Raw genomic sequence first — 15,550 nt, 5'->3', positions numbered from 1 at the left:
TATTGACTTGATGTTTGATGGGGTGAAACTGCCCCTAAAGGATCAGGTCCGCAGCCTTGGGGTTGTTCTGGATTCCAAGCTGTCCATGGAGGCTCAGATCTTGGCAGTGAGCCGGGCAGCTTGGTATCAATTACACCTCATACATAGACTGCAACCCTACCTTCCTGTTCATCAGCTCCCATTGGTGGTACATGCCCTGGTCACCTCTCGTTTGGATTACTGTAATGCGCTCTACGTGGGGCTACCCTTGAAAACGGTCCGGAAACTACAACTTATACAAAATGCGGTGGCTCGACTACTTACAAATTGTCGTCGCCGGGAGCACATCACTCCAGTGTTGTTCGATCTGCACTGGCTTCCAGTTGTTTTCCGGGCCCAATTCAAGGTGTTGGTATTAACCTTTAAATCCCTACACGGTCTCGGCCCAGCTTATCTGATGGAGCGCCTCCAACGCCACCAATTATGCCGCCCGACAAGATCAGCCACACAGGGCCTTCTCTCAGTCCCGCCAACTAAAACAGCTAGGTTGGTGGGGACTAGAGAGAGGGCATTCTCAGTGGTGGCCCCCACTCTCTGGAACTCCCTCCCGTATGATCTCCGGCATGCCCCTTCCCTGAATGTATTCCGCCAGGCCTTGAAGACCTGGCTTTTCAGACAGGCCTTCGGGACTTCTGGGGAGGGTTAATCCTTATGACTAATTGCCTATTATTCTGAACTGTCATTGTTTTATAATTTTATCGTTTGTATTGTATTATTATGATGTATTTTATTGTAACTGAGTTGTACGTCGCCTAGAGTGGCCACCGGCCAGATAGGCGACACATAAATTAAATTATTATTATTATTATTGACATCACAGTAATATACTTCACTGTCCTTTGTATCTGTGATATTATTTCTGGTTAGCTATGATTTTCATTTGTAGTTTGGCTATTTGTACACCTGTTTATATTGCATTACAGTGGTATGCCCCAGTGCCTGTTGTTCCCCCTTTTTTGCTTTCTGTTATACTTTGTAGTGACTCTGTTTTTGTGTTTGTTTTGTGGAACCCTCTCCTTTTTGGCAGTTTACACAGAGTCAGACCGTTGACCATTAGCTCAGTATTGCACACTGAGTGGCAGTGTCTCTCCTGGATTACGAGCATTGAACTTGGGACTTTCTGCATGCGAAGATGCTGTCCTACTTTTCAGCTATGGCTCCTCCCCTAACAATTTTGTCCTTTTTCATGGGTTTTTAAAAATAAGAATAGAGGGTAATCAGGATCACGCTGTTCTCAGGGGCCCCTTGGAGCTGCTATCAGAGAGTTATCAGCCATCCAGACACATGTCTTCAAAGGAAGATATAGATCCCATCATTGTGTTTATCTCACAGGTTACAGGGTAAGAAGAATAATCCACATATTTAGGGATGCTTAGCCAGCTTCCTTCCTCCTCCAGCCTTCACCCAAAGCATAATGATTGCCATGGCTTCCTGGAATCAAACTTTCAATCGTACCGTAAATGACTTGGATTTAACTGCCCCAATGGGCAAAAAGTGGTGGCCAAACAGAACCCATGTGGCTAATACTTACCAAAGCAGTCCTAAGCACATGGTTTTTAGTTTAAAAGCAGAGCATGGCCACCAATCCAGAATGGAATTCCAGGGGACAGGCCCTGGTGGTTATGGATGCATGTTAGCTGAGATCAGTCTGGTATCCCAGATACAAGGATACAAGGTGCAGAGCAATTTAAACAGGAAATTAGTCCAGGTAAAGGCAAGTGTTTAAAAATAAAATAGTGTTAGCCATAGTGGAGAAACAATTAAAAATAATAAGAAAAAGAGGACAGCTACTCTGGAATAGGATTGTTTTTTGTTTTTATCTTAAACAGATCAAGTGGCCCAGTTGTGAACCTGTGTGATATTGTGGATCATCTTAGAAGGAATTCCGCCCCCCATCCATTTCCTCTGTGAAAGAAAGTCTAAATGCAGAGAAAGCTATGGCACATGACAGCCAGTGTGGTGTGCTGTACAAAAGTATTGTACAGTTTGTCTGCTGGATTTCCATTCTTCTGTGGGTATTTTATTCCTTAACTGTTCTCATTTTTGCAAGATGGGTCATTCCGGATTACTCTCCCTCCCCTGTGTTTCGTAAGTGGCAGGTACTGACACATATTAAAGTATATTTGCTCTGTATTTCCTCGTTCCTGTATGTATCAGTGCCTGAACACCTCTATTCACATATATTCATGTATCTGTGGGCAGCCCCTAGGCAGCGACTCTTCAGGGTTTCAGAAGGAAGACGTTGCAAGTCCTACCCGGTGATGCTGGGGAGTGAACCAGGGACCATTTGCGTCCCAAACAGGTGCTTTCCCGACTGAGCTGTGGTTCCTTCCCTTAAAGATAAAACAAGATGCCAGTCCTCATGGTTCTAAATAGCTGTTTAAATAAGAACAAAGGTAGTTGTCTTATTCATCTCGCTCTGTGCTGGACCAGTTCAGTCCTAGTCTTTGCAAAGCCAGGTGGTCCCCTTGAATTTAGCTACATTTAAACAAGCTGAATAAAAAAACATTGGGGGAAGGCCACAGCTCAGTGATCTCCGCATGCAGAAGATCCCAGTTTCAGTCCCCAAGGGCATCTCCAGGTAAGGCTGGGAGAGACTCCCTGTCTTAAATCCTGGAGACCCGCTGCCAGTCAGTGTCGACAATACTGAGCTAGATGGACCAATCGATATACGGCAGCTTCCTGCGTTCCTCTGCTCTGTGCGATGCCCCCTTCCTCCTTTGGCTCCTGCTTTGAGAAATGATCAAGCTGCGTGACCTTGTAAGGGTTACAATGAACGAGACGGGAATACTAGAAAAGAAGGGAAGCGGGCCATTTCTGCCCTTCAAGGGAAATGCACCTCCCCACACGTCACATCCGGCCGTGCTCTTCCCTGGGAGGAAAACGGCTCCGGTCTCTCTGTCGCTCTCACTCACAAGGGCAGCAGCCTCGGTGGCTCCTTCTGGGGTCTGGTGAGCCCCCTCTCCTCCCTTGTGGGTTGGGGTGAAGGGGAGTCCCAGGGCTGCAGGGGAGGGTGCATAGAGGGAGCTGCAAGGCAGGGGGGCGAGGACGGGGCTGGGAGACCCTTGCGGGCGGCGGGGCGATGCCCAGATTGAAAAGGCTGGAGCGGCCAGCAAGTGCAAGGGAGAGGCCCTCACCCCATAAGGAGGTGGCCTCTTGGGCTGAGCCCTTCGGGATCCCCATCACAACGCCCACCATCAGGGAGCAGAGCTTCCTTTCCGCCACTCCCCTTAAAAACGAATCCTAGTTAACGAGAATATTAGACAAGCGCTATCTCTTTTCGGCACGTACTGAAGACCTTCCTCTTTCAATAAGCCTTGTAACAGTCTGCGTTATGTGCTGGAATTGCTTTTTAAGATTTTTTTTTAAAAAAGACGTTTTTAAATATGTTTTGCTTTTAATGTTTTACAATCTGTTTTTAGTGTTTTTATTTGCTGCCCTGGGCTGCTACTGGAAGGAAGGGTGGATATAAATTTAATAATAAATGTAAAGGTGGTAGACCGCAGCTGGATGGGGAGTTGTGGTGTGTCTTTCTCTGGCCAATGAGTCTGTGTGATAGGATAGGGACAGATGCTGCCCTGGGCTCCTACTGGGAAGAAGGGCAGGATATAAATTAAATAAATAAAGTGGGGGGAGATATGGAAGGCCTTGGTACAACAAGTGAAACGTCAGAGGCAGGGATCATACTGCAAAAGGGTGGCGTCTGTGACAGTACCAATATACCAGACCTCAGTGGGTTAAGTGACCTAATTGTGATTCCTAAAGAGGAAGGGAATTGGTGGGGAAGGGGGAGGCTGTGTCCCCCAAAGCAAAAGCACCCCCATCCAAAGGCCCTTGGTGCCTGGCTTCACACTTGGGGGAAAGTAGCCGCTGTTTTCTCCAGCCCTGCGCTGGTGGTCCCCTCTGAAATCTGGTGAGCCCCCTTCCCCTTTGCACATTTGGTTGGAGAGTTTTCCTAGGGCTGCAGAGAGCAGGAGGTGCACAAGAGGTGTGTTTGCCTGATCCCCCCAATCAGGGAGGAGAGTTCTTCCCTCCGTCCTTCTGCAAATTCAGGACACCGCTTTGAATTGAGGAGGGATTTCCAGTAGGCAGTGATGGCATAGCACCTTGGACAGTTCCAGCTAAAACCCAAAGTGGATTCCACTCCCCACTGACATGGAGCCAACAGCTGCCACTCCAGGTAGATGTATTCATGCCCCCATTGGTCGTACACTGACTGGCGTTGTCAGTGTTCCTGGCTGACACGCATGTGCCCATTTGGACATGCAGACCCTGGGTGCAGAAAGGATCTTTTGAAACTGAATAGAAATTGGTACTGAAAACTGCAGTCTTTTAATCAAAGAAATCAAACTCATAAGAACATAAGAACATAAGAAGAGCCTGCTGGATCAGGCCAGTGGCCCATCTAGTCCAGCATCCTGTTCTCACAGTGGCCAACCAGGTGCCTGGGGGAAGCCCGCAAGCAGGACCCGAGTGCAAGAACACTCTACCCTCCTGAGGCTTCCGGCAACTGGTTTTCAGAAGCATGCTGCCTCTGACTAGGGTGGCAGAGCACAGCCGTCATGGCTAGTAGCCATTGATAGCCCTGTCCTCCATGAATTTGTCTAATCTTCTTTTAAAGCCATCCAAGCTGGTGGCCATTACTGCATCTTGTGGGAGCAAATTCCATAGTTTAACTAAGTGCTGAGTAAATAAGTACTTCCTTTTGCCTGTCCTGAATCTTCCAACATTCAGCTTCTTTGAATGTCCACGAGTTCTAGTATTATGAGAGAGGGAGAAGAACTTTTCTCTATCCACTTTCTCAATGCCATGCATAATTTTATACACTTCTGTCATGTCTCCTCTGACCCTCCTTTTCTCTAAACTAAAAAGCCCCAAATGCTGCAACCTTTCCTCGTAAGGGAGTCGCTCCATCCCCTTGATCATTCTGGTTGCCCTCTTCTGAACCTTTTCCAACTCTAGAATATCCTTTTTGAGATGAGGCGACCAGAACTGTACACAGTATTCCAAATGCGGCCGCACCATAGATTTATACAACGGCATTATGATATCGGCTGTTTTATTTTCAATCCCTTTCCTAATTATCGCTAGCATGGAATTGGCCTTTTTCACAGCTGCCGCACACTGGGTCGACATTTTCATCGTGCTGTCCACTACAACCCCGAGGTCTCTCTCCTGGTCGGTCACTGCCAGTTCAGACCCCATGAGCGTATATGTGAAATTCAGATTTTTTGCTCCAATATGCATAATTTTACACTTGTTTATATTGAATTGCATTTGCCATTTTTCCGCCCATTCACTCAGTTTGGAGAGATCTTTTTGGAGCTCTTCACAATCCCTTTTTGTTTTAACAACCCTGAACAATTTAGTGTCGTCAGCAAACTTGGCCACTTCACTGCTCACTCCTAATTCTAGGTCATTAATGAACAAGTTGAAAAGTACAGGTCCCAATACCGATCCTTGAGGGCCTCCGCTTTCTACAGCCCTCCATTGGGAGAACTGTCCTCAGGAGACTCCAACTGAAATTGAAAAAACCTGTTGTATTAGAAGGGTAAATAAGCAAAGAGAGCAATCTAAATGCCCAGTGGTCATTCACAGTGCACGACAGGGTGGCCCCATCGTTCATGCTGGCTGGGGTGAAGGTAAACTTAGTCCTTCATTCATTTAAGATGACAATCCCAAAAATTTGGGATTTTTTGTTCTCTTCCTCGTTATACTATAAAATCCTTGAATGTCCTTATCACACCCAGGTCATAAATCCCAGGAACTATGGCATTCCATTTTAATTTTTTTTAAAAAACAAAACCATAAATAATTCTTAGCGCTGAAAGGAGGCCGTTCAAACCAAAGGGTAATTAAAGGTATCAATGGATCAAAGTGATGATATTTCATTCCCAGTTAAACAGAGACTTGAATAGACCACAGAGATAAGTCAGAGAATATAGAAAGCTGCCTTATATAGAGTCAGACCGTAGACCATTAGCTCAGTATTGTCTATACTGATTGGCAGTGTCTCTCCTGGATTACAGGCAGGGGGTCTTTTCCAGCCTTACCTGGAGGTGCTGGGGATTGAACCCAGGACTTTCTGCGTGGAAAGATGCTGCTCTACCACTGAGCTACGACCCTTCCACTAACAAGTTGAGTCCTTTTTTGTGGGTTTTAAAAAAGATGATTAGGGGGTAATCAGGGTCATGCTTCTCTCAGGGCCCCTTAAGGGCTGCTATCAGAGAGGTGTCAGTTATCCAAACACTAATCTTCAAAGGAAGATACAGATCCCATCACTGTGTTTATCTCACAGGTTACATTTTTTATTTCTTTATTACATTTATATTCCACCCTTCCTCCCAGAAGGAACCCAGGGCAGCATGGTAGGAAGAATAATCCACATATTCAAAGATGCTTAGTCAACATCCTTCCTGCTGCTTTAGCCCTTGCCCAAGGCATAATGATCCCCATGACTCCATGGAATCAGACTTTCAATCATGCAATAAATGGCTCAGCTCACTTCAGACAGAAAATAATTCCAAAAAGACATGGGGCCTGAGTGAAAGGCCGAGAGAGGGAGAGGGGAGACAGAGTTGTAAGGGACAGACCAGCAACACAGATGCTGCATCTTCTTATCCACAGATCAAGAATGGAACAGCAAGAACCAGCTGCCTCTGAAGCAGGAAGAAGCCCGGATGCCATCAAGACTGGGACCCAAGGGCTGGAATTCATGCAGAAGATGTTGGGGGAGAACACCCTCAGCTTGAATGTCCAATGCCAACTGTTCAGGCATTTCTGCTACCAGGAGGCTGTGGGGCCCCGAGAGGTTTGCAGCAGACTCCACCTTCTCTGCTGTCAATGGCTGAAGCCAGAGCGACACACAAAGAACCAGATCCTAGACTTGGTGATCCTGGAGCAGTTCCTGAGGATCCTTCCAGCGGAGATGGAGACCTGGGTGAGGGAATGTGGAGCGGAGACCAGTTCCCAGGCGGTGGCCCTGGCTGAAGGTTTCCTCCTGAGCCAGGCAGAGGAGAAGCAGCAGGAACAGTGGCAGGTGAGAGGGTTTTATCTAGATCAGGGATAGCCAACATTGTGCCTTGTTGCAACAGGTAAGATATTCTTAACAGGAAAAAATGGTTCTTGGAAGCTTGACTTCTTTAATTCTGATTATATTTATTAATTTACACACTTGGCTTGCAACAACACTAAACTCTGCTTCTACAAACTATGAGGAAAAGGAAGGAAGTAGCAGAGAGAAAAAGCGGGGAAAACTAGTCGCTTTCACTTCTCATGATATTCAATAGGGGTTACATAAAAAGATACCCCAGTTAGGCCTCTCTATGTGTTACACACAAACCATTCCCCTTAAAGAGACAACAGTTTCAACATGCCCTCCAAATGTTATTGAAGGAAAACGCCAATCACCACAGTCAATTCATATTGAAGTGAGTTGAAGTCCAACAACATCTGGAGAGCACCTTGTTGGCTATTCCTGATATCCAGTGCCTCCTAAGGGTTTTGCCTCTGTCAATCCTTTTCTAATCTTTCCGTTAGATGACTTCAGTTCTTATTGCTGTTTCAGGCAAAGAGTCTGTTTGCAGAATTGGGCACTGATTTCCCTGAGGCAGAGAGGACCCGATTGGACACCAGACAGAGGCCGCTGGGTAAGGATGAATGGGGTGTATTTCCATTTGGTCTCTCTCTGTTGATTTTGACTCCATGGGCTCTTTTAATCTTGTATCCAGCCTTTTAATCAGCTCAACAATGCTCCTATTTGCATAACATCATGATTTTGTACTTGGGCACCAGCAGTCTGATTTCTGGCCAAGAGATGAATTGGGGAGAGATGTTTTATCACACAACTGAAATATAAATAGCGAGTAAAAATTGGAAACTCAACAGATGAGACGTATTTTGCGTAACTTCTAAAACAAGTATATCGTAATGGCTTCTGTATATAGTAATGTTTCTCACAGGGGATGGAACGATGCCGGCAAGACCTACGAAACCATCTCCTCTTGGTGGTGGAGGGGAAGCTGCTGCTGTTGCCCTGGATCAGGTAGGTAGAGGGAGAGGCTGGGAGCAGCCTGGGTGCCTCTGTCCCCTGCTCCCCTCCCCGGGCCTCAGTGAATCGCTCTGATTCTCTTTGCTTTCCTCATAGTTGTCCTCAACAAAAGCTGTGAATGCCATTTAAGAAGGTTTCAGTCCTGAGAACAATGACTAGCCACCTCACCTTAACTCACTCTTCTATGTAGGTAATAGATCATCTTTATGCTATCTAGAAGGAAATGTTTTCTTTTCTTTTAGGGTCCAGTGGTCTTTGAGGACGTGGCTGTGTATTTCACGGAAGAGGAGTGGGCCCTGCTGGATCCTGACCAGAGAGCTCTGCACAAGGAAGTCATGGAGGAGAGCTGTGGGACTCTGGCCTGTCTTGGTAAGGCTCCATGGCGGAGCGTGATATCTGTTCTGAAATTCAATATTTTGTTATGTAACGCACCCGGCTATTCTGATGTAGTGCCACCTACTTCCTCTGGGATTCTTACTCCTTTGCAGTTACCTTGAATGGACACTTATTTACTGTTTTCTGTCTGTATGTGCATCGTCCCTTCTAAACAATGACCCAACTGGTTTAAACTGGCCAGATCATTTGAGAGGCGTGTTTCAGAGTTGTTAGGGAGGTGGAGCTAGCTTCTTGGTCATTTTCTGGTTGGCCAACAAGCCAACTGACATTAGAGACAGAGCAGATTTTATGACTGGGCCCAACGGCCATTGAACTCCAAAAACACCCTGGCTTTTACTGGTCTCAAATTTCCACAAATATGTGAGGCATTTGCCTTCCTAGAAACATTGTATGAGGAGTTCAAAGATGTGCTTACAGAACCCACTTTTTCCCTCATTTCCCTCATAAAATGTTTATTTTATGGTTTGATATTTGGCTTCATATTTATAAAGAAAACTTTCTGGAATTTCTAACTAAAACCTTTGCCTATGGGCCAACACAACATAGCTGGGCTCCATTTTGGTTTTTAAGGTAGCTCAAAAGATGTAACATTTGACATTTTGGGCTTTCAGAGGACAAGTCCAAAGCTTCCCTCTTAATTTATCCTTTTGTCTAGACTTTTATCACAAAGGTTGAAGTTGTTTAATGATTTGAGGCGCCATTTCTTCCTCAGGCTCTTATCAGCTTCTCTCTTCATTGCAGAAGGTGATGAATGGGAAGCCAAGAATGAGGGAGAACTACGTGGGAAAGAGACACAGGAAAGAGACACATCTATAAAGAGCGAAGAGCAGAGACTGAGAACTGAAGGAGAGGAGAGGAGGAATGAATCCTCTGTTTCTCAGAGCAGTGCATGCCATGAAATTTCAGTCCGAGAAAAAACAGATGAAAGAAACAAAGGAAGTAATTATTTTGATTATTGGAAAAATCTCAATTTTAAAATAAATTGCAATGCCCACATCAAAAACAACATAAGGGAGAAACCATATAAATGCTTGGAGTGTGGAAAGAGCTTTTGCTACAGCAACAGTCTCATTTTGCATCAAATAATTCACACTGGGGAGAAACCATATAAATGCTTGGAATGTGGAAAGAGCTTCAGTAGGTATTCCTCTCTGACTAATCATCAAATAATACACAGTGGAGAGCAACCATATAAATGCTTAGAGTGTGGGAAGAGCTTTCCTTATAGTTATAAACTTACTACACATCAAAGAATTCATACAGGAGAGAAACCATATAAATGCTTAGAATGTGGAAAGAGCTTCAGTCACAAGGGATCTCTCACTGATCATCAGAGAATTCACACTGGGGAGAAACCATATGTATGCATGGAATGTGGAATGAGCTTTCCTTCTAGTTATAAACTTAGTAGCCATGAAACAATTCATACTGGAGAGAAACCGTATAAATGCTTGGATTGTGGAAAGAGCTTCCGTCAGAAGATATCTCTCACTTTGCATCAAAGAATTCATACTGGGGAGAAACCACATATATGTTTAGAATGTGGAAAGAGCTTCCGTCACAGTTCTAACCTTTCTTCCCACAAAAGAATTCACACTGGGGAGAAACCATATAAATGCATGGAATGTGGAAAGAGCTTTCCCTCCAGTTATAAGCTTAGTACCCATGAAAGAATTCATACTGGGGACAAACCATATAAATGCTTGGAATGTGGAAAGAGCTTCAATCACAACATCTCTCTCACTTTGCATCAAAAAAATCACACTGGGGAGAAACCACATAAATGTTTGGAGTGTGGAAAGAGCTTCAGTCACAAGATAGCTTTCGCTTTGCATCAAAGAATTCATACAGGAGAGAAACCATATAAATGCTTGGAATGTGGAAAGAGCTTCAGTAGATACTGCTCTCTCAGTTTGCATCAAAGAATTCATACTAGGGAGAAACCCTATAAATGCTCAGAATGTGGAAAGAACTTCCTTCGCAGTGATCATCTTATTTCTCATCAAAGAATTCACACTGGAGAGAAACCGTATAAATGCATAGAATGTGGAAAGGGCTTCAGAGACAGTTCTAACCTTTCTTCCCACAAAAGAATTCACACTGGGGAGAAACCATATCAGTGCTTGGAATGTGGAAGGAGTTTCAGTCACAAGATCAGTCTCACTTCCCATCAAAGAATTCACACAGGGGAGAAACCATACAAATGCTTGGAATGCGGAAAGGACTTCAGAGACAGCTCTCTCCTTTCTTTCCACAAAAGAATTCATGCTGGGGAGGAACCATACAAATGCTTGGAATGTGGAAAGAGCTTCGATTGCAAGAAACGTCTCACTTCCCATCAGAGAATTCATACAGGTGAGAAACCATATAAATGCTTGGAATGTGGAAAGGGCTTCAAAGATAGTTCTAACCTTTCTTCCCACAAAAGAATTCACACTGGGGAGAAACCATACAAATGCTTGGAATGTGGAAAGGGCTTGAGCTGCAAGAAACGTCTCACTTCTCATCAGAGAATTCACACAAGAGAGAAATTGTTAAATAATGCTGGAATTGTTGAGAGAGCTTCAGAAGAAACAGGAATATCAATAATCCAAGAGGGATAGACATTAACGTGTCGAGTATAGAAAACCTATCTCCCAGGTGAAAGATGGGAGGTGACTGAATATGTTCTAGCTGAGAGATGTGGTAACGAGATGGATGGATTTTCTGTTTCTTGATACAGTATTGATATAAATACCGGTTACTGGAAATCTTGGGAGAGTGCTCCTTGTATTCTCAGAGGTTTCTAGTTGGCATGATCCATCAGGCTCTTGTGTTCATACTTGTGATTCATTTGTGTTTTGTGATTTTTCTATTTTAATATTGTTTTGGATCATTTACTGTATTTATTATACTTTTATTAGGAAGTGTAGTTTTTATGTGTACATGTTTTGCTATTGTTGTGAGATGCTTTGAGCTCAACTTAGTTGTTGGAAAAACAGCATACAAATATTAAATCACACCCAAAACAGCTTCAGTTAGAAGGTGCAGCTAACTTCTCATGAAATAATTCACAGAGGGGAGAATCTGTATAAATTCTTGTGCAAGTGAGGTCCTTACTTTGTTCCAATGGGCAAAACATGGTGGCCAAACAGGACCCATCAGGCTAAACTGTACTAAAGCTGTCAAAACCACGTGGCCTTTTACTTTAAAAGAAGAATAATGCCACTATTACAGAATGTAATTCTAGGGAACAGACCCCTGTGGTTTTAGATGCCTATTAAGATCACTCTGGTGTCCCAGACAAAAGGTTCAGACAAATCTAAACATAACATTAGTCCGGGTAAAGGAAAATGTTTAAAAATAAATTAGCAATAGTGGAGAAATAATTAAAAATAGCAAGAGGAAAGGACAGCAACTGTGGAATGGGATGGGGTCTTCTTTGGTATCTTCTTTGAACAGATCAAATGGTCCAACTGTGAACCTGTGTAATATTGGGAAAGATCTTAGAAGGAACATCCCTATACATTTTCCATGTGAAAGAACTTCTAAATGAGGAGAAAGCTATGGCACCTGACAGCTAGCTTGGTGTGCTTTACAAAAGTATTGTATAATTGTTAAGTTTAGACTTCTTTTCTGGTTTTGTAGTTCCTTGAAAATCTGAAATCTGTATATATACTAGGGGCTGTGCCCCTGCTTGCTTCACTCACCAACCCCACCTGCCCCAAACCTGATGCCCTCTTTACTCATCAACCAAACGTACAGGATTGGACTGATGTTGGAGGGGCAAGGATAAAAGCAGGGAGTTGCAATGCCCTTTGCTATCATCCTTCCCTTCTCGTTTGCACCCCCAATGTCAGAGCTGTTCTCCTTTGGACCTCACTAACTCCTTCCACTCCCTCAGCCCTTGCCAACCCCCCAACCTCTTAGATTAGTGATCACCAAGCTTTTTGGACCAAGGGACATGTGGAATTTTGGGAGAGTCTCATGGGCACCAGACTACAAGGGTGTGGCTTGACACAAAATAGCTGCCATAAGTGAGCATGTCTTGACAAATTTGGGGGTACCAATAATTCTGGATAACCATCAGTACAGATCGGGGTTCAAATCCCCACTTAGCCTTTAAGTTCACTGGGTGAGGTTGAGGCAGTCACTGACTCTCAGCCCAACGTATCTCACAGGGTTGTTGTGAGGATATAACGAGGAGGAAAACCATGTAAGCCACCTTGACCTGCTTGAGGAAAAGATGGGATATAAATGGAGGAGGAGTAACAACAACCCTTAGGTTGGAATTGAAGGCACTGCTTAAGTCGAGAGCAAGCCCTACTCAACTGAATGGCTGCACAACAGAATGCAGGCACCACCAACCCTCCCTCTACCTGTCCCCACAGCTGTTTTCTACTCCAGAGGCACAGAGTTTATTTTCCTCTCCTAGCCTGTTTGCGTGTGACTCATTAATACACACCATGTTGCTGAAAGCAAAAGGGGAACGGGTGGGCGAAGGAACCCAAACCACTGAAAGCCCCAGCAGAGTGCTATGGGCTGAAGCTATAATTCTCTATATTTTCCTATTTTTTGACCACTAATTGCTATCTACCATCATGTATATATGTATGAAAATGAATGATACAGAGGCATGTAGAATTCTTTCTTGCTAGTAACACACATTCAGGTTTTATTCTGGTCCTTTATTCTTGCTTCCTCTTTCTGATCCTTTGCTTTCTTTTTGTTTCTGGGAACCTAGCCAATGTTCGTCCTATAAAGTAAACATAGTGATAGCAGGAAGCGTGCATCTCTGGTTGCTGTCCTACTGGCCAGACCTCCCCTTTAGCAGCATAGAGGGCCAGCTGCCAGGTCTGACTGCAAAAGAAACAAAGCAGGTGTGCTAGTGACCATGGGCTAGTTGATCTGGCGTCATCCAGGCCTGCCTAGCAACCACTCCACAAAGCTTGCATAGTAAAACCTCCAGCAATTGCAGTCAGGAAAGCACAGCAGCTAATACAGCCAGGATAGGATTGCAGGTAAGATTGTTTAGATAGGAGGGGCTTATATAAGACAGTCAGCCCGGGACATTTTTACCAGTGCTGGTTGCGCCTGGTCAGAAGAACAGAAGACTGCTGCCCTGCTGTAGATCCACACACAACAAGGGTGAGGGCATTCTGTTACATATTGTACCGACAGGACTTGTAATGTGATGTATTGTATAGTTTGGTATACATCCCCTGTAATGTGTTGTGTTGATCTAGAACCAGAGTCCCAGAGTGCAGAACACGGAACAATGGGCTCAAATTGCAGGAAGCCAGATTTCTACTGAACATCAGGAAAAACTTCCTGTTAGACCAGTACAACAACGGAACCAATGACTTAGGGAGGTGGTGGGCACTCCGACACTGGAGGCATTCAAGAGGCAGCTGGACAGCCACTTGTCAGGTCTGTTTTAATTTGGATTCCTGCATTGAGCAGGGGGTTGGACTCGATGGGCTTATAGGCCCCTTCTAACTCTACAGCTCTATGATTCTATGAACGCTGATTCCTTGGCTACGGCCACGCATAGTATTATATGTATGTTTTATGAGTTAATAAATAGAACATTATGAGATCTTCTGCTGTTGGGCTCTTAATTAATTTTCCTGAAATATCCCTAGACCTAAATATATTCTTTGGTGGGATCTCCGACCTGTAGTCCACCTATCTCAAACCATCTGCTGGCAGGAGCCTGGAAGCTCAGGTGACCATCGTATTTGCCTAGAGGTAGTCTGGATAGCTCACGAATAAAGGGGGTACAGGGAGCCCTCAGTCTTGAGCATTCACAGAAAGAGGCCATTTGGCGTGTTTCAAGAGGAATGAAGGCGACGCATTTGGACATTGGGCTAAGGCAAACAGTTGCATCGCATTTTGTTAGTTGCTAGCAAGACAGTGGGAGTGGAATCTCACTGAAGAAGGAAAAAAGCAAGCGAGCGAAACATAGCTAAACAAAGGGTGGAGAAGGGATAGAGAGGGAATTCAAATGTCCTGCAGCCAAGCCAGGCTGACAATGCGCACCCAGCGAGACTTGCCTTCCGCTGCTCAGACACACACTCATATACATACACATAAGAGTGTGCACACATCTCTCTCCCATGCAGAAGCCTGTCCAGGCTAGCGGGCAGAGAAACAACCAGGGAAACCACCCCAATCACTTCTCCAGCACTAAGAGAAAAAGCCCTTTCTGATTTTGCAAGATCTTTTCAGCAGCAGGCAGGCAGGCAGCAAAGGGATTGGGGAAAACATTCCCACGGCTTCTACAACTTTCACATGCAAGCTTGGAAGAAAAGCCCTTTCAGGCATTGCAAGTTCCCCGTCTGCAACGAAGTGACAACAATAATCATCCCCATCTCGTGTGGATGTGTGGTGCATTTAAAATTTGCTATATTTAAACAAATTGAATAAAATAAATGTTGGGGACAGGTCATTCCTCAGTGTTAGGGCAATTGCCTTGCATGCAGAAGGTCCCAGATTCAATCCCCAAAGGCATCTCCAGGCCCCATCACTGGTTTATCTCAAAGGTTACATGGCAGGATGAATAATCCTCACATTCAAGGATGCTTTGCCAGCACCCTTCCTGCTCCTCCAGCGTTCAGCTAGGCATAATGATCTCCATGGCTCCCTGAAACCAAACTTTGGCTTGTACAGTAAATGGATCTCCTCCTTTGATACAGCACCTCAGACCCAGAAACTAATTCCAAAAAGGACATAAGTAACAAAAGGGATGAGGGCTCAGTGAAAGGCTGAGAGACGGAGACCAAACAGAGGAGGCAGAGTTGTGAAGGGTAGATCAGTAGGACAGATGCTGCATCTTCTTACTCACAGATCAAAGATGGATCAGCAAGACTCAGCTGTCCCTGAAGGAGTAAGAGGCCCTGATGCCATGGAGAGAATAGTACCCTGCAGAACCCTGTAGAATAAGTGCCAGGGGGCCTAGGAACACTCACCCACTGTTACTTTCTGGACGTGTCCCTAAAGGTAAGAGAGGAACCACCATAATACAGTGCCTCCAATACCCATCCAATGAGTAGGTCCAGGTGGATACCATGGTCAATGGTAAAA

At 44.7% G+C, this 15,550-nt stretch overlaps 1 protein-coding gene across 1 annotated transcript; it reads left to right on the top strand.

Annotated features, from left to right (window-relative positions):
• Positions 1-2,879: 2,879 nt before the first annotated feature.
• Positions 2,880-11,508, top strand: LOC133381356 (zinc finger protein 345-like). Its single transcript, XM_061620386.1, has 6 exons — positions 2,880-2,990; positions 6,667-7,078; positions 7,607-7,688; positions 8,001-8,083; positions 8,332-8,458; positions 9,227-11,508. Exons 2-6 carry the CDS (start codon positions 6,674-6,676, stop codon positions 11,086-11,088), a joined length of 2,559 nt encoding a protein of 852 aa, XP_061476370.1. The 5' UTR covers positions 2,880-2,990; positions 6,667-6,673; the 3' UTR covers positions 11,089-11,508.
• The last annotated feature ends 4,042 nt before the right edge of the window (positions 11,509-15,550 follow it).

This window comes from Rhineura floridana, chromosome 3 (genome assembly GCF_030035675.1).
Source record: "Rhineura floridana isolate rRhiFlo1 chromosome 3, rRhiFlo1.hap2, whole genome shotgun sequence".
Classification (NCBI taxonomy): domain Eukaryota; kingdom Metazoa; phylum Chordata; class Lepidosauria; order Squamata; family Rhineuridae; genus Rhineura; species Rhineura floridana.
The sequence above is the reverse complement of the archived record's forward strand: the minus strand, read 5'-3'. Positions and strand labels throughout refer to the sequence as shown.